This window comes from Dipodomys merriami, unplaced genomic scaffold, assembly GCF_024711535.1.
Source record: "Dipodomys merriami isolate MVZ:Mamm:240054 unplaced genomic scaffold, mDipMer1.0.p SCAF_14, whole genome shotgun sequence".
In the NCBI taxonomy this organism is placed as follows: domain Eukaryota; kingdom Metazoa; phylum Chordata; class Mammalia; order Rodentia; family Heteromyidae; genus Dipodomys; species Dipodomys merriami.
In genome coordinates this window covers 35998574-36016269 of record NW_027202715.1, presented here as the reverse complement: position 1 = coordinate 36016269, position 17696 = coordinate 35998574, and the positions used below count along the sequence as shown (strand labels likewise).

General features: G+C 42.0%; 2 protein-coding genes across 2 annotated transcripts in view; one reads left to right on the top strand and one right to left on the bottom strand.

The window, feature by feature from the left end:
- The window catches only part of Kif11 (kinesin family member 11), a 47882-nt gene extending 32772 nt beyond the window's left edge, over nucleotides 1-15110 (bottom strand). The window contains exons 1-8 of the mRNA XM_070021190.1: nucleotides 14807-15110; nucleotides 8239-8371; nucleotides 7911-8008; nucleotides 7747-7825; nucleotides 5854-6039; nucleotides 5633-5757; nucleotides 1168-1258; nucleotides 60-302 (exon numbers count right to left, since the gene is read on the bottom strand). Coding sequence (XP_069877291.1) covers nucleotides 60-302; nucleotides 1168-1258; nucleotides 5633-5757; nucleotides 5854-6039; nucleotides 7747-7825; nucleotides 7911-8008; nucleotides 8239-8371; nucleotides 14807-14883 — 1032 coding nt within the window. The 5' untranslated portion in view covers nucleotides 14884-15110. The remainder of the gene's footprint in view (nucleotides 1-59; nucleotides 303-1167; nucleotides 1259-5632; nucleotides 5758-5853; nucleotides 6040-7746; nucleotides 7826-7910; nucleotides 8009-8238; nucleotides 8372-14806) is intronic.
- Nucleotides 15111-15295: 185 nt separating this feature from the next.
- The window catches only part of Ide (insulin degrading enzyme), a 96598-nt gene continuing 94197 nt past the window's right edge, over nucleotides 15296-17696 (top strand). Inside the window, exon 1 of the mRNA XM_070021193.1 lies at nucleotides 15296-15376. Within this exon, the coding sequence (XP_069877294.1) occupies nucleotides 15333-15376 (44 nt within the window). The 5' untranslated portion in view covers nucleotides 15296-15332. The remainder of the gene's footprint in view (nucleotides 15377-17696) is intronic.

Below are 17696 nucleotides of genomic sequence, written 5' to 3'. Positions count from 1 at the left end.
AAATGCTTTATAGATAAATTATAGATCCTGTTCTTGTAGCTTCCTTTCAAAAGGCTTACCTCCAAATTGAAAGATGCAGGAGAAATTGTTGCAATTATAGATGTTTTTGTTCGTCCCCCAAGGGAATCTTGGAGGATCCTAGTGAGTTTAGACTCTCGGTAAGGAACATGAGGGGTTCTTTCTACAAGGGCAGTAATGACTCTCCCCAAAGTCAACAGTGATTGATTGATATTTCCAGCTTCTCGAGCTCTCTTGTCAACAGCTCCAGAACGACCAATGTTTTCACTTCCTGCAAGATCAACCTTTGATTTTAAAAATAAGAAGTTATTATACTGGATTTGGATCCAAAGACTTTTATATCCAATAGCCAATCCTGGGGATTGAACTCAGGGCCTGGGCACTGTCCTCTGAGCCTCTCAGTGCTCAAGGCTAGCACCCTACCACTTGGGCCACCCTACCACTTGGGCTGAGTAGTTTATTGGAGATAAGAGTCTCATGGAGCCGGGCACCTGTAATCCTAGCTACTCAGGCTGAGATCTGGGGATCATGGTTCAAAGCCAGCCCAGGCAGGAAAGTCTGTGAAACTCATCTCCAATAAACCTAGAAAACCAGAAGTGGTGCTGTGGCTCAAGCTGTCAAGTGCTCGCCTTGAGCTGAAGAGTGCAGGGACAGCGCCCAGGCCCAGAGTTCAAGCCCCATGACTGACAAAAAAGAAAAGAAAAAAAAGAGTCACATGGAAGAGCTGAGAAGGTGGGTCAGTGGTAGAGTATGTGACTCACATGCATGAAGCCCTGGATTCCATTCCTCAGTACCAAGTGGCACTGTAGCTCAAGTGATAGAGCGCTAGCCTTGAGCTGAAGAGCTCAGGGACAGCGCTGAGGCTGAGTTCAGGCCCCACCAAAAGAAAAAAAAAAAAAAAAAGTCTCATGGACTTTCCTGCCGGGGCTGGCTTCGAACCATGATCCTCAGATCTCTGCCTCCTAAGTAGCTAGGATTACAGACATGAGCCACCCCAGTGCCCAGAACAAAATTTTCTATAACAAATTTCTTTTCCCATTACCCAGATAATGACCATGTGTCTACAAAATATTGTTCATAAGTATAAGACTTCAAGTTGCTCTATGAGACGAACAAGATAAAACAGTAGTAATTAAGGTGGATGCTTACCAAATTCAGCTTCCCAATTTTAACAAGCTCTTCTCCATCAATTGTTGTTTCTTTCATATGTATTGTAACAGAGAAAACTGAGTGGGAACGACTAGAAAACAAGATAAAGTTGCCTATTCATTATAATGTAAAACATTTTTGCCTCCTATAAAGTACTAAAAGCAGGAAAGATTTAAAGCCATAGAAGAAATTATCAAACAGAAAATACAAAAAAACATGGGGGGGGGGGCGGGGGGAGGCTGGGAAGGGGTGGGAAGGGGAAACAAAGGAGGAGGCTACAATGCTTGATAAGAAATGTACTCATTATCTTGCCCATGTAATTGTAACCCCTCTGTACAGTATTTTCACAACAAAAAATAAATAAAAGAAAATATAAAAAACAACAAAAACGAAAAACAAAAAAAGGGCTGGGAATATGGCTTAGTGGTACAGTACTTCCTAGCATGCACTAAACACTGGGTTCAATTGCTCAGTACCACATAAACAGAAAAAGCCAGAAGTGGTGCTGAGACTCAAGAGGTAAAGCATTAGCCTTGAGCACAGAGAGGCTCAGGGACAAAGCCAAGGCACTGAGTTCAAGCCCCAGGACTGGCAAAAAAAAAAAAAAAAACTTTATAAGACAGAAAACAGATGGAACAATGCTTAGGTTTGTGTGTGTGTTTGTTTGTTTTGCCAGTCGTGGGGCCTGAACTCTGGGCCTGGGCGCTGTACTCAGCTCTTCAGCTCAAGGCTAGCGCTCTACCACTTGAGCCACAGTGCCACTTTTGGCTTTTTCTGCTTATGTGGTGCTGAGGAATCGAACCCAGGGCCTCATACATGCAAGCCAAACACTCTACCACTGAACTACCTTCCCAGCCCTGTGTGATTTCTTATATATCTGCTGCCTTCAGAGGAAACACCAATAATAAGCTGCTCAAAAATATCATAAAAGAGGCTAGGAAGGTGGCTCAGTGGTATAGCGCTTGCCTTGCATGCATGAGACCCTGGGTTCGATTCCTCAGCACCACATAAGCAAAAAGAAAAAAGCCGGAAGTGGCACTGTGGCTCAAGTGATAGCGTGCTAGCCTTGAGCTGAAGAGCTGAAGGACAGCGCCCAGGCCCAGAGTTCAGGCCCCACGACTCGACCCAAAAATAAAAAAATCATAAAAGAATTTCCAAGCTCTTTTAAAAGATGAACAGTTACCCATTGTATCAGAGAAGATAGCTCTCTACTAATCTTTCTTTTTCTTTTTTTTTTTTGTCGGTTGTGGAGCTTGAACTCTGGGCTTGGGTACTGTCCTTGCACTCTTCAGCTCAAGGAGAGCGCTCTACTTCTTGAGCCACAGTGCCACTTCCGGTTTTCTAGTGGTTTATTGGAGATAAGAGCCTCACAGACTTTCCTGCCCGGGCTGGCTTTGAACTATGATCCTCAGATCTCAGCCTCCTGAGTAACTGTGATTACAGGCATGAGCCACTGGTGCCCAGCTTCTACTAATCTTTCTGTTCCTAAAAAACTCTTGGGATATGCTGTTACCATAAGTTCAAGCACTAGGTAAACCATCAGATTATTCTTCATCCATGTCAACTACTGTATATGCACAAGGATATTTCTCTACTTTGAGAATGTAATCAGAAATAAGTAATTGGTGCCAGCTGGGCACTACTGATTCCTGTCTACAATTCTAGCTACTCAGAAGGTTGAGATCCAGAACCAAAGTTCAAAGCCATCTGGGGCAGAAAAGTTTGCAATACCCTTTTCTTCAATTAACCAGAAAAAGAGGGAAGGGAAGGAGAAGAGTAACTCCTTTGAATAGCAGAAAGAATCAACTGCGTAATTGCTGAAACATTATAAAATAGGCCCCACTAGGCTGGATGCTGGTAGCACACAACTGTAATCCTTGCTACTCAGGAAACTGAGATGTGTGGATCACGATTGAAAACTAGCCTAGACAAAAAAGTCTGAGATTCTTATCTCCAATAAACTACTCAGAAAAGCTGGAAGTGATACTGTGACACAAATGGTAGAGAGCTATCCTGGAGAAAAAGCAGCTCACCCCCTGAGTTCAAGTCCCAGGACCTGCACACACACACCCCCAAAAAAAAAAATTCCCACTAGATTTTATGCTAAATAATGACTTGTTTGTTTGTTTTTGTTTTTGTCGGTCGTGTGGCTTGAACTCTGGGCTTGGGCGCTGTCCCCGTGCTCTTCAGCTCAAGGCAGGCGCTCTTGAGCCACAGTGCCACTTCTGGTTTTCTGGTGGTTTATTGGAGATAAGAGTCTCACAGACTTTCCTGCCTGGGCTGGCTTTGAACCTCAATCCTCAGATCATAGCCTCCTGAGTAGCAAGGATTACAGGTGTGAGCCACTGGTACCCAGCCAAAGATACCTTTTCATGTTAGTGGCAATTGATGAATATTATTACTTTGTTAATGTCATTACTGGAGAAAATGTTTTTTGTGCTTTTCATGGTATTTAATAAATACTTCCAATATTTTTTTTTTACAAATTTTCTTCTTAAATTACAGAAAAAGGGAAGTTACCAAAAAAACAAAAACTATAAACCTGAGTCAGAACATTCATCATGTAAAGTAAGCATGTGATATATATATATATATATATATATATATATATATATATGCTATAATTGTAGCCCTTGGAAGAGTGAGGCAGGAGAATTGGAAGTTTGAATACAACCTGGACTGTGTAGTGTGTTTGAAAACACACTGGGGGGGGGAGGGAAGAGGGTGTAGTTGTGGAGGTGGGAGGGATAGGATGGTAGGGGTAGTTGTGGAGGTGGGAGGGATAGAATGGTAGGGGAAAAACAAAGGAGGAGGCAACAATGCTGGATAATAAAATGTACTCATTATCTTGTTCATGTAACTGTAACCCTCTGTATTTTCACAAAAACTTATTAAAAACACGCACACACGCACACACACACACACACACACACACACACACGCACACATGCACAAACATACACATATCATTACCCACTTCTTTTTTTTTTTCTTTTTTTTTTTTTTGGTCATGGGGCTTGAACTCTGGTGCTTCCCTTAGCTCTTCAGCTCAAGGCTAGCACTCTTACCACTTGAGCCCAGTACCACTTCCAGCTTTTTCTGCTTATGTGGTGCTGAGGAATCCAACCCAGGGCCTCATGCATGCAAGAGAAGCACTCTACCACTGAGCCATCATCCCAGCCCCATCATTACCCATTTCTAATCCATGATATGGAATTAATGCAAATAAGGCATAAAAATCCTCTCTGATTTGGGAAGAGTTAATTTTTCTTTTTTTTAACAAACACAGTCATAAAAAGTGATCTTTGGGACTGGGAAGGTGGCTCAGTGGTAGAGTGCTTGCCTTGCATGCATGAGGTCTTAGGTTCAATTCCTCAGCACCACATAAGCAGAAAAAGCCAGAAGTGGTACTGTGGCTCAAGTAGTAGAGGACTAACCTTGAGCTGAAGAGCTGAAGGACAGCACCCAGGCCCAGAGTTTAGGCCCACAACCGACAAAAAATAAAAATAAAATAAAAAAATAAAAAGTGATCTTTATACTGGGCACCAGTGGCTCACACCTTTAATTCTAACTACTCAGGAGGCTGAGATCTGAAGATCCAGGTTCAAAGTTAGCCCCAACAGAAAAATCCATGATACTCTTATCTCCAATTAACCAGTTAAAAGCTTGAAGTAGAAAATATTTTTTTCTTATTCTTTGCAACCAAAGATTGCAAATTAGGTTCTACGCATCACTAAAGGTTAGTAAGAGCTACACCTAAGTGCCTAAGAAGCCATCTTCATAAGGTAGGAGCGGTTAGTCTTTCTGCACACCATCTCAAGATTGACTAGAGCAACCACATTTTAACTTGGCCTTCCATGCATGATTTCATTTGATTTCATTATTTTTGTTTTTGTTTTTGTTTTTGGGTCCAGTCGTGGGGCCTGAACTCGGGGTCTGGGCGCTGTCCCTCAGCTCTTCAGCTCAAGGCTAGCACTCTACCACTTGAGCTACAGCACCATTTCCGGTTTTTTTCTTTTTGCTTATGTGGTGCTGAGGAATCGAACCCAGGGCCTCAGGCATGCAAGGCAAGCACTCTACCACTGAGCCAACTTCCCAGCCCACATTATTTTGTTTTTTTGAGACATTGTCTTTTTATGTAACCCAGATTAGATTTGAAGTCATAATCCTCCTCCCTCAACCAACAGTACTAGGATTACAGATGTGATAACAACATGTCTGGCATATAATTACTTTGAAATAAAGAATTCTGCTTAAAGTTAGTTTAATATTTTTGGTCTCTTTCAACTTATCATTGCTCTCTTTTCAATATTCCTTCAATATCAGTGCCCTCTTTCTAAATCCGTTACCAAGGCACCAAGTCTTCATATGTGACTCAATACTGTGACCCACCCCAATTTGACTTAAGTTGCTACTTTTTTACTTAAAAGGAAAACAGAGCTAGGGAAGAGATAGTGACTTTTACCTGGAATATGCATTCATCAAAGTGGCTGCAGTTGTCCTTTTTGCTGCCCCCTTCTCCAAAATTTGATAAACTTCATCTTTGTTGTGTACTGTAATTTCTTCTAAACCTTTGATTATCACTGCCCTCTGACCAAGTATCAAAAGAACATCAATTAGATTGTTTTTTCCTAAAAGACTCACACATTAAAATTTAGAAACATTGCATTCTCAAAACTGAGTTACCTTGTTACGGGGATCATCAAACATCTGCAGTCTCTCAGATACATCAGAAGATGGATTAAGAAGATCAAAAAGTTCTTCATTATAGATTTCTAACAGAGATACTTTGACTGAAAATTCAGTGCCATTAGCACTTAGTTTCTCAAATATTTGATGAAGGGTACGAGGGATTATACCAGCCAAAGGATCCTAAAATATATTAACAATAATTATTATTATATATACTATTAGTAAAGATTATAGTAAAGAATGCAACTCACTGCAGTAGCTAAAACAAATAACAAGGAACTCCTATTTTGTTTGTTTGCAATACTAAAGATTGAACCCAGGACCTTTGTGCTTGGTAGTTAAGTGTTCTCCCTCTATGCTATGGCTTGTTCCTCAGGTTGACCTTGAAATTATGACCCTCCTGCTCCAGCATCTTGAGTAGCTAGCTGGGATTACTACTGTGTGCCAATATGCCCAGTTATATGTAAGTAGAAAACATTGGGGGGGGGGTGAAAAAAGAAAACCCACTTCATCTACACTGAGTCACTGTTTTCCCTTGTCATTATTCATCTAAACAATGCAGTGAAACAACTATTTACATATCATTTGCATTGTGTTAGGTATTATAAGTAATTTGGAAATTATTTAAGGTATATGAAAAGGAATATGTAAGTTACTGGCAAATACTATATTGTTTGCCAAAAAAAAAAAAAAACTTGAGCATTCTTGGATTTTGGTATGAGGAAGGATCCAGAACCATCATGCCACCCCCACCAAGGATACCAAGAGACGGCTACACACCAAAGTAAGTTTAAAAACAAACTAGCCAAGCCATATACTGATGGTTCACACCTATAATCTTACCTACTCAGGAGGCTGAGACCTGAGGATTGCAGTTTGAAGCCAGACTGGGGAGGAAAGTCTTGTAAGACTCTTATCTCTAATTAAACACCCCTCTTCTTCCTCCTCCCCACCCCTCAAAAAAGCTAGAAGTAGAGCTATGGCTCAAGTGGTAGCATGCTAGCCTTGGTCAAAAAAACTCAGGGATAGTGCCCAGGACCTAAGTTCAAGCCTATGACCAGCACTAAAAGTCAAGTCACTTACTTGTCTTAAAATCAACCACAATACCAAAATACTAATGGGAAATTCTAGAAATAATGTTTCTAAGTATTCAAAATAAACAACAAATTTTAAATTGTGCACTATTCTGAGTAGCATGACAAAACGTTGCACCATTCAGCCAGGGACATAAATCGTAGTCATAATATATATGCTACCTGCCCTTTAATAGGGCTACCTTAGGAGCCCGATTAGTGTTAGTGTTCAAGTTAACCTCATTTTACCTAATAACAGCCCAAAGCACAATGGCATGGATTCTGGCAATCCCTGGATATCAAAGAGAAGATGTAAACTGCATCCTTTGAATGACAAAGGAAAAGCACAAGATATTTTGAAAGACAGGGTAAAACCGTATTTATGTAACTTTTATTTATAGCACATGGTTATAATACTTCTATTAGTTACTGCCAGCAATTTCTTATTATATCTAATGTCTAAGTTAGGTATTATTATAAGCATGAATATTTAGGGTTTGGCACTGTATACTGTTGCAGGTATCTGTTATTGATTTTAGAAAACATCCCACAGATAAGGGGCCAGTACACCCTCAGCAGACCACTCTCTTTACACTTTAACTATATGTATTCATCTTGTATTGCCCAGTGAGGCTGTGTGTTTAACAGCAATCTTATCATACTTAATTTCACCATAATAGCAATTTATCTTAAATTCATGTTTGACATGGTTTCTCTAATCTATATTTCAAGACATACTTGTAATAAAGTATGTTGTTGGTAAGGTAGAGTTTTGCCACACTGGAAATAAAAATATGTTATAAACAATAAATACCTCCTCCCAGGTGAATGCTTCATTTGGTGACCTTTCACCTTCCATTGTAAAAGTTTTCCCGGTGCCAGTTTGGCCGTATCTGCCAAGATTAACAGCAATGTTAAATCAAAATCAAATACATACATCTAACTTTTTCATCAACTTGAAAAAGAGTGTTTTCTTACGCAAAGACAGTACAATTATAGCCCATAATAACTTCATCCAGAATTGGACAAACAACACTTCGGTAAACATCAATTTGTTTAGTAGATGCTCCAAAAACCTATCAAAAAAAAAAAAAGATCTTAAAGAAAACTTGTATAAATAATGTAAGCCAATTAAAACAAAATTCAAAATTACTCATTTTAATAATTTGTCCATCTGACAACTTGAGGGAGCAATTAAAATTTCTATAGGTATATGTCACCATATTCCAAGAGAAACACATATATTAGGATTACTTCACATCAGTGGAGAATTAGAGATAGCACCCAGAAAGAAGAAAGTAAGTACCATATCAAAAGTATATGTTTTCCTTGAGCTCTTGTCAGTCAGTCCTCCAGTTCGCACACTAACTTCTTTTCGCGCATGATCACATTCTACTACTGAATGGGCATTAGCTTTCCGCTCTGCCAAATTAAATGGCCTATAAAAAGAAATATCAAAGGTTATTCAAGTATTCTTGGCTGGTTATCAGTGACATTTTCTTTTTTTGTGTGCTGGTACTAGGGCTTGAACTCAGGGCCTGAGCACTGTCCTTGAGCTAACCTCTTGCCTGCACATGTGATTAAGTCACCAAATGAATAGCATTCAAGTTGTCAAGACTGAGAAGCAGGAAATTCACATAGATCACACAAAAATGACTAAACTTCCAGAAAAAAGTATTTCAAACCCATTATTGTCCTCAGATATCTCTAATTAGAAAGTGCATGGTTTCTGGGCTGGGAATGTGGCTTAGTGGTAGAGTGCTTGCTTAGCATGCATAAAGCCCTGGGTTCAATTCCTCAGTACCACATACACAGAAAGAGCCAGAAGTGGTGCTGTGGTTCAAGTGGTAGAATGCTAGCCTTGAGCAAAAGAAATTCAGGGACAGCCGGGCGACGGTGGCTCACGCCTGTAATCCTAGCTACTCAGGAGGCTGAGATCTGAGGATCATGGTTCAAAGCCAGCCCCGGCAGAAAAGTCCGTGAGACTCTTATCGCCAATAAACCACTAGAAAACGGGAAGTGGCGCTGTGGCTCAAGCAGTAGAGTGCTTGCCTTGAGCTGAAGAGCTCAGGGACAACATCCAAGCCCAGAGTTCAAGCCCTACCACCCACAAAAAAAAAAAAAAAAAAAGAAAAGAAAAGAAAAAAAAGAAATTCAGGGACAATGCCCAGGCCCTGAGTTCAAGCCTCAAGACTAATCAAACAAACAAACAAAAAGTGTATGATTTCTTCTGATCACAGTTTGTTAACTTCAGTAGTGTTATACAAAAAATCAACCCAGACAGACACTGGTGGCTCAAGCCTGTAATCCTAGCTACTTATAAGGCTGAGCTCTGAGGACTGCAGTTCAAAGCCAGCTTGGGCAGGAAAGTCCATGAGACCCTTTTCTCCAATTCACCACCAGAAAACCAGAAGTAGCACTGATGGCTCAAGTGGTAGAGTGCTCACCTTGAGCTCAAGAGCTCAGGGACAGCGCCCAGACCGAGTTCAAGACCTATGACTAACAGAAAACAAAAAAAAATCAAACCACGAAAGTGATGGGAATAGAAACTATTGCAACCACTACAGAATCTGTATGGAAGTTCCTTAAAAACAAACAAACAAACTAAAAATAAATCTATTTTATAACCCTCTATATATTTTTGGGCTTATATCAAAAGGAGAAAGACCCAGGTTTACTGCAGTTCTATTCACAATAGCCAAACTGCAGTAGCCAAACTGTAGAAGAAGCTAAGTGGATAAAGTACACACACACACACACACACACACACACACACTTACTCAATCATAAAGAAAAAACAAACTATATTATTTGTAGGAAAATACACTGAACTAGAGTTCATCCTGTTGAGCAAGATAAAAACTGAACTCAGAAATATCACATTATTGCTCAGTTGTGAAGGACAAGCTCAAAATGATAATAATGATGATAATAACAATGGTAGTGAGACATGAATGCAAAAGGAGACTGTCTAGGAAGAAATCAGTGGGTGGTAGATGGGAGGGGGAAATGAAATAGAGGGATGATAAGGATTGAAAGAAATTAAAACATATACATAAAGACAGCATACTGAAATCCACCAAATGCTATTTGAAAAGAGAGAAGGAACAGAAATACTGAGGGGAGGGGAGTTTGTTTCAAGTATACACTGTGTGCATATATGGAAATATCACAATGAACCCTCCTCATATTACAAATGTATGTTCATCCCCAAATTAAACTAAAGCTCCTTGCATGTATGTCACCTAGTTACTAGAGATTTAGATCTTATGATTTTCAATACAGATAGACAAATTCTGAGGAATAGCCTTAGCCCATTGTTTGTATTCACACCTGTGCTTTGCAGCTACTGTGAAACCAAAGTAAGTTTTGGAATATTTTTTTTCTGAGATTTTATGTTAGTACAAGAATGAATTTATTGGGCTAGGAAGGTGGCCCAGTGGTAGAGTGCTTGCCTCAAATGCATGAGGCCCTGGGTTCGATTCCTTAGCACCACATAAGCAGAAAAAGCCCAAAGTGGTGCTGGGGCTCAAGTGGTAGAGCACGCTAGCCTTGAACTAAAGAGCTGAGGGACAGAGCCCAGGCCCAGAGTTCAGGCCCCACGACTGATGACCAAAAAAAAAAAAAAACAATGAATTTATTAGTGATCCATATCACTGCTCTTTTTTTTTTTTTGGTCAGTTGTGGGGCTTGAACTCTGGGCTTGGGCGCTGTCCCTAAGCTCTTCAGCTCAAGATGAGTGCTTTACCACTTGAGCCACAGCGCCACTTCCTGCTCTTTTATTCTGAGTAACAACTCTCCTCAAACAGAAACAAAGCTACTGTGGATCCTCAGAAACAAAGCTACCATGGATCCTCCTTTCACAAAGTTGTTCTACAACCAACACAACATAAAAGTAATTTATATTGTGTCCTTAAAGTCAGTGCCCTTATTTAAACTTTTTTTTTTCCTTTGGTCTGTTGTGGGGCTTAAACTCTAGGCCTGGGTGCTGTCCTTCAGCTCTTCAGCTCAAGGCTAGCGCTCTACAACTTGAGCCACAGCACCACTTTGGCATTCACTATCACTTTTTAAGATCTAGATTCTACATATTAGAGAATACAGTCAGCCAGGTGCAGGTGGCTCATGCCTGTAATCCTAACTACCCAAGAGGCTGAGATCTGAGGATCTCGGTTCAAAGCCAGCCCGGGCAGGAGAGTACATGAAACTCTTTTTCTTTTTTTGGTCCATCATGGGGCTTGAACTCTGGGCTTGAGTGCTGTCCCAGCACTCCACAGCTCAAGGTGAGCGATCTACCGCATGAGCCACAGTGCCACCTGGGGTTTTCTGGTGGTTTATTGGAGATAAGAGTCTCACAGACTTTCCTGCTCGGGCTGGCTTTGAACCATGATTCTCAGATCTCAGCCTCCTGAGTAGCTAGGATTACAGGTGTGAGTCACCAGCACCCGTGAAACTCTTATCTCCAATAAACCACCAGAAAACCAGAAATGGTGCTGTGGCTCAAGTGGTAGAGCGCTCACCTTGAGCTGAAGAGCTCAGGGACAGCACCCAAGCCCAGAGTTCAAGCCCCATGACCGACAAAAAAAAGAAAGAAAACAGTCAATTGTTGATGGGCACCTATGCTGGTGCTTGATTACTGTAAATAAATAAATTGTAATAAACAGAATTGTGCAGATATCATAATTGTATGAAAAAAGACAAAAACAATTGTTGGTGAAAATGTGAAGAAACTCAAGCACTTGTACACTTTTGTCAAAAACATGGTACAACCATTGTGAAAGATATACTTGGTTCCTCAAAAAAAGTTAAGCTGAGTGCCAGCGGCTGTAATCCTAGCTATTCAGGAAGCTGAGATCTGAGGATCATCGTTTGAAGCCAACCCAGGCAGGAAAGTCTATGAGACTCATCTCTAATTAAGCACCAAAAAGCCAGAAGTAGAGTTGTGGCTCAAGTGGTAGAGCACTGGTTTTGAGCAACCCAGCTCAAGAATGGTACCCCAGGGCCTGAGTTAAAGCCCCAGGACTGGCACAAAAAAAAAAAAAAATTAACAATAGAATTATATGAGCTAACAATTCTAATCCTAGGGTGTGTGGGTGTGTGTATCCAAAAAATAAATAAAAATCAAAGTCTCAAAGAGCTATCTGTATACTCATGTTTCTGGCAGCATTATTCACATAGGTAAAAGGCAGAAGCAAAGTGTCAATCAGCGAATAAATGAATAAACAAATTGTGCTATACTCACACAATAGAATATTATTAGCTTAAGAAAAGGAAAGATATTCTGACATATGCCACAATATGGATATACTTTGAGGATATAATAGTAGGTGAAACGGGGCTGGGAAGGTGGCTCAGTGGTAGAGTGCTTGCCTTGCATGCATGAGGCCCTGGGTTCGATTCCTCAGGACCACATAAGCAGAAAGAGCCAGAAGTGGTGCTGTGGCTCAAGTGGTAGAGCACTAGCCTTGAGCTGAAGAAATGAGGGACAGCGCCCAGGCCCAGAGTAGAGGCCCCATGACCAACAAATAATAATAATAATAATAATAATAGGTGAAATAAATGAGTCACACAAAAAAGATAAATACTATACCATTATTTCATTTATATAAGATACTTAGACAAAATCAGAAATGAACATTAGAATGGTAATTTTTAGGGGGTTAGGAAAAAGAGAAATGGGAAATTATTGTTCTGTCCATAATCTCAATTTCTCAAGATGAAAAGAGTGATAGAAATTAACATTGGCAATGGTTGCACATTACTATGAATGTAATTAATATCATTCAACTGTATACTGTACACCTGTCATCCCAGCACTCCAGAGGCTGAGGCAAGAGCATTACGTGGGCTATACAGAAAGACCTGTCTCAAAAAGCAACAGCAAAATGTAAGTTCTATATTATACACATTTAAAAACTAGGAATAACTGGAGAGTTTCAGAAAGAGTATTCATTAACTATTTCTTCATCTAGACCTTTTAAAGAAAGGTGTCCACAGCCTTGAAAACCCCATATCTTGCTTATTACTAAGGTTGAATGACAGACTTGAACCAAGAAGGATATTTGAAGTCTAAGCAGAAAAAAAGCTGTATCAAAATTAGGGTATATATTAGACATAATCTAAGCACTTTTCATTGGTTATAATGTAAACAAAATTACTTCTAAGTCACAAAGCTTGAATGTATGAGGTAAACCATGGGTGAAAGAAGAGAGCTACAATAATTGTTGTACTGCTTAATTTGGATAATGAATACACAAATGTTTGTTACAGCATGATTCATAGTTTTATATAAGCCTAAAATATTCTGTAGACAGCAAAAGTTAAAAAATTGAAAGTACAAAGAGAAAAATAATAGTGTCCAGCTTAAGCTTTATCTTTCTATTAAGCTTTTTTGAAGTAAAAATTTGCTTTTGTCAACTATTCTAATTAAAAATAAATCTTTTAATTAAAAAGAAATCTTTATGATCCAGAGTGAAGGCTCAAATCTGTAATTCTAGCTACTTGGGAGATAGAAATTCAGAGAATCACAGTTTGAGAACAGTCCAACAAAAAAGCGAGAAAAAAAAAAAAGTGAGATTTCCATCTCAATTAGCAAGAGTGTGCCAGTCATCCCAGCTATGAAGCCGCTTATCTATAGGTAGGAAGATCAGTAGTCCAAGAATGGCTCCTGTCAAATAACTAAAGTCAAAAGGGACTGGGAGTGTACCTAACAAGTGGAGTCCCTGAGTTTAAACCCCAGTACCTGGTTTAAAAAAATAGAAAGAGAGAGACGAAGTCTTCAAAGTAAGTAACCAAAAGCTCCAGAGCCCAGCAGTTGTCATTGACTAGGCGTTAAGATTATCACCAAATTTCCTCACTGGCACCTAGTTTAAAAACTTGGACTGTCTTTCTTACCCACATCTCAAGTCATCAAAGCTTGGTTAATTACCTAAGAAATTTTGTTGCTACTAATACTGCTTAAATAACCTTTTAATTTTAGGATACTTCTGCATTTACAAAAATATGCAATAATCAATTTAGACAATAAGAAAAAGCAGACACACAAAGCACACGTACAGGGATGGGCTGTACAAAGCGCCTGGAAAAGGAATAAAGCAATCACCAGTTAAGCAGCAGTTTCGAAAACTTTGTTCCTCCCCTCTACTAGCTAATTTTAAAATTGAAAAGTAGGAAACACAGGAGTGAGAGCCAGCAACTCAAGGGCAACCTGGGAAACAAAGCAAGCCTTCGTTTCTTAAAAAAAATAATAATAATAATAATAATGACATTTTTTAATCCGAGTTTTTTTGGAACCAGTCAAGGGAGACTTAAAGACCTTCCTCTCACCACTGCGCCCCCTCCCCCCAACACACACATCCTCACTCCTAAAATTCTGACTTTTGGATCTATAGACAAAGAGGACGGTGAAGTAAAAGCTGCAGCTGCACCTCACTCTTCTTCATCCTTATGAACCCGCTATGGTAAAAATAAAGTCACATTTACGTGTTTGATAAACATGCACAACATATTGCATCTCAAACCAAGAGAGCCAGGGGGATGACAGTCCTGCGACCTGATTTACAAACTGACACCAGCACCGCAAAGTGTCACTAAGTCAACAACCATTCAAAAAAAGAAAATAGGATCGCAATTTTCAGGAAAAGGAGGAGCGACTATCGCGTTTTTCTTGTGACTAGCAGTTTAACCACTGCCTCGAACACACACATTCTTCATCTGCATCTCATAGCAACTGGTGTGAGATGCGCAGGAACCGAGGAACCGACCGCGGAAACAAACAACTCCCCGGGGCGGACGGCCGGCCTCCGGGAGGCAGCCCGGCGGAAAAGGCCCGGCGTTCGAGGCCCGCCAGACTCGCTCTAGTCCTCGCTCGTCCCTACCTGCATCTCACCACCACCTGGATGTTCTTCCCCTTCTCCTCTTTCTTCTTCGCAGAAGAGTTTGGCTGGGACGCCATCACTGTCCAGGTCCAAAGAATTAAAAAAAAAAAAAAAAAGAAAGAAAGAAAAGAAAAAGGGCGTTTCGGGTGTCCACCTCCCCGCCCCGAGCGCTGGAACGGCCCGAAGGATCGACGTGCGTAGCGCGGCGTTCCCCGTCACTTCCCACCCGGAGCTCGAGCGGCAGCGACAGGGAGCCCCCCGCCAGAACCACCAAAACTCGTATTTCGTCGGCGCGCAGAAACCGAGTAACGACTGTGCGCCTCAATTTGAAAAATGAGCGGAGTTGCCAAGCCAATAGCAGCGCGGGTGCGCAAAGCACCATGGAACGCGCTGTCGTCAACGGAGTCCCGCCCCGGGGGCGTGGCTTACGCGGGAGCTGAATCCGCGCCTGCGCAGAAGTTGTAGCCGGAAGGGAGGGGCGGAGTTGCCTTCCTGTGTCCAATCTGTGTGGTTTTGCTCAAGTGAAATGAAGTCGCTAAACCTACGTTGTCTCACCAGAAAGATAAAACGGTAATAACTGTCTCAGAGGGTGGTGGGGAAAAGTAATGAGATCACGCAGGTAAATAGTATAGACCCGCTCATATAGTAAGCATCTACGAAAGGCCAGAGTTATCAAGATTAGAAAATGGTGATAAACCCAGAAGGTCAACTTCCAAGGGACGCTCCCTGTAGACAGCATCTAGAATAGTTTTCGTTAAGTAGATATTGGATATCCTGTGAAAGACTTTAGATTTATCCTTTGATGAGGGAAAGTCACAGCTAATGATTCCCAGCGAAAAGTACAAGATAGACTTTACCCGCGCAGTTGCGAGTGTGTGGTGAGGGATTGGCGTGCCCGGCTTCAGGAGGAAATTGCGCATGCGCGTCGTTTCGGCCTACAAATCCCGGTGTGCCTCGCGCTCACAGGTGTTACCGACCTCAATGACCACGGGCTTTCTGTAGGCGTGCTGGGCCCGAAGACCTTCGGCTTTCCGTAGACGCGCAGGCCCCGGCAACCTCGGGCTTTTCGTTAGCGCGCAGGCCCCGGAGACCTCCGGCTTTCCGTAGGCGCACAGGTTGCAAGCCTCGGTGACCTTCGGCTTTCCGAAGGCTCGCGGGACACGTCCTGACTGTGATTGGGGGTAACCGAGTCATTTATGGTGTGGGGTCGCTGGCCCAGAAAGTTCTGCCCCAGGCGTCTGTCTGTGGTCGATTCCCCGAGCTGCACTTCTGGGCTACACTGAGCCCCGTGGGACCTCAAATGGCAATTTCGCTTCATCTTATGTCGTGGCCGGGCGCAGTGGAAAGCCCTGGTATCCCGCCCGTGTTCCTCCACTTAAACGCATCTGCGGGTGAGCCCTCAGGCCCTGCCTGTCGTGCACCGCCCGCTGTCTACCGATAAATTACCGCAGACGTCTCTTTACCCTCCCACATCTGCCCTCATCTTTTTCATCTGGACAGTAACTAGAACCTTCGGCTCCTCTCTGTCTAGCGCAGGCCTCTTTGTTCCGTCTCGTCTGCCACCACCCTCGTGCCAGGCTTTTATCTCTACCCGGAATTCCTGTTATCCGCTTCCTTAACGAGTTTAACAGCTTGTACTCTTCTCCCTGCCCCCACTGCTCTCATTCTCCTGGGGATATATCCTTTATAAAATAAAGAGATCCTTAGCCGGGCCCTGGTGGCTCAGGCCTGTAATCCTAGCTACTCAGGAGGACGAGATCTAAGGACAGTTCGAAGCCAGCCGGGGCAGGAAAGTCCGTGAGATTCTTACCTCCAATTCACTATCAGAAAACCAGCAGTGGAGCTGTGGCTCAAAGTGGCAGAGCACTAGCCTTCAGCAAAAAAAAAAAGTCAGGGACAGGGAGGGCCCAGGCCCTGAGGTCAAGTCCTATGACTGACACACTCCCCCCAAAAATGCCTTCTTATACTACCTTCTCATTGTACTTGGAATTAAATCCAAACCCATTACCAAGCCTTTAAGACCTCGCAGTCTGAGCCACTTTGTATCTCTCACTACTAAGCTACAGAGTTTCAGTTTTTCTTTTGTAAGTCTGGCTCCTTGGTCTTTGTCTTTTTACTCTTCGCATCTTCTATCCCTGAGAAGATTTCAGATTACAACTCTAGGCTTTTCCTAGCTGGTACACACCGGTAATCCTACCACTGGAGAAGCTGAGGTAGGAAGATTACAAATTCGAAGCCAATGACGGCTACCTAGTGAGTTCCAGGCCAGGCTGAGCCACAGAGCTACATAATAAGATCCTGTAAGAAGGGATAGAGGAGAAAGAATTCAGGGAAGGAAATAAGGAAGAGCCCTGTCCTAACTTCCCTATCTACAGTATGTAATTACATTGTCGTTGTGATTTTTTTTCTCCCTGTATAGAAAAGTTTCATAGGGGACCCTGTCTTCTTTACTTTTTTTTTTTCTTTCTCTCTTTTTTTTTTTTTCTGTCTTGAACTGAGTTTACAAAGTAGGCCTTCAAATATATTTGGGGCTGGTGGTAGCTCAAGAGATAGAATACTCCCGGGCGCTGGTGGCTAGCTACTCAGGAGGCTGAGATCTGAGGATCACGGTTCAAAGCCAGCCCGGGCAGGAGAGACCGTGAGACTCCTATCTCCAATAAAACCACCAGAAAACCGGAAGTGGCGCTGTAGCTCAAGTGGTAGAGCGCTCGCCTTGAGCTGAAGAGCTAAGGGACAACGCCCAGGCCCAGAGTTCAAGCCCCACGACCGACAAAAAAAAAAAAAAAAAGAGATAGAATACTTGGGCTGGGAAGGTGGCTCAGTGGTAGAGCGCTTGCTTTGCAGGCATGAGGCCCTGGGTTCGATTCCTTAGCACCACATAAGCAAAAAG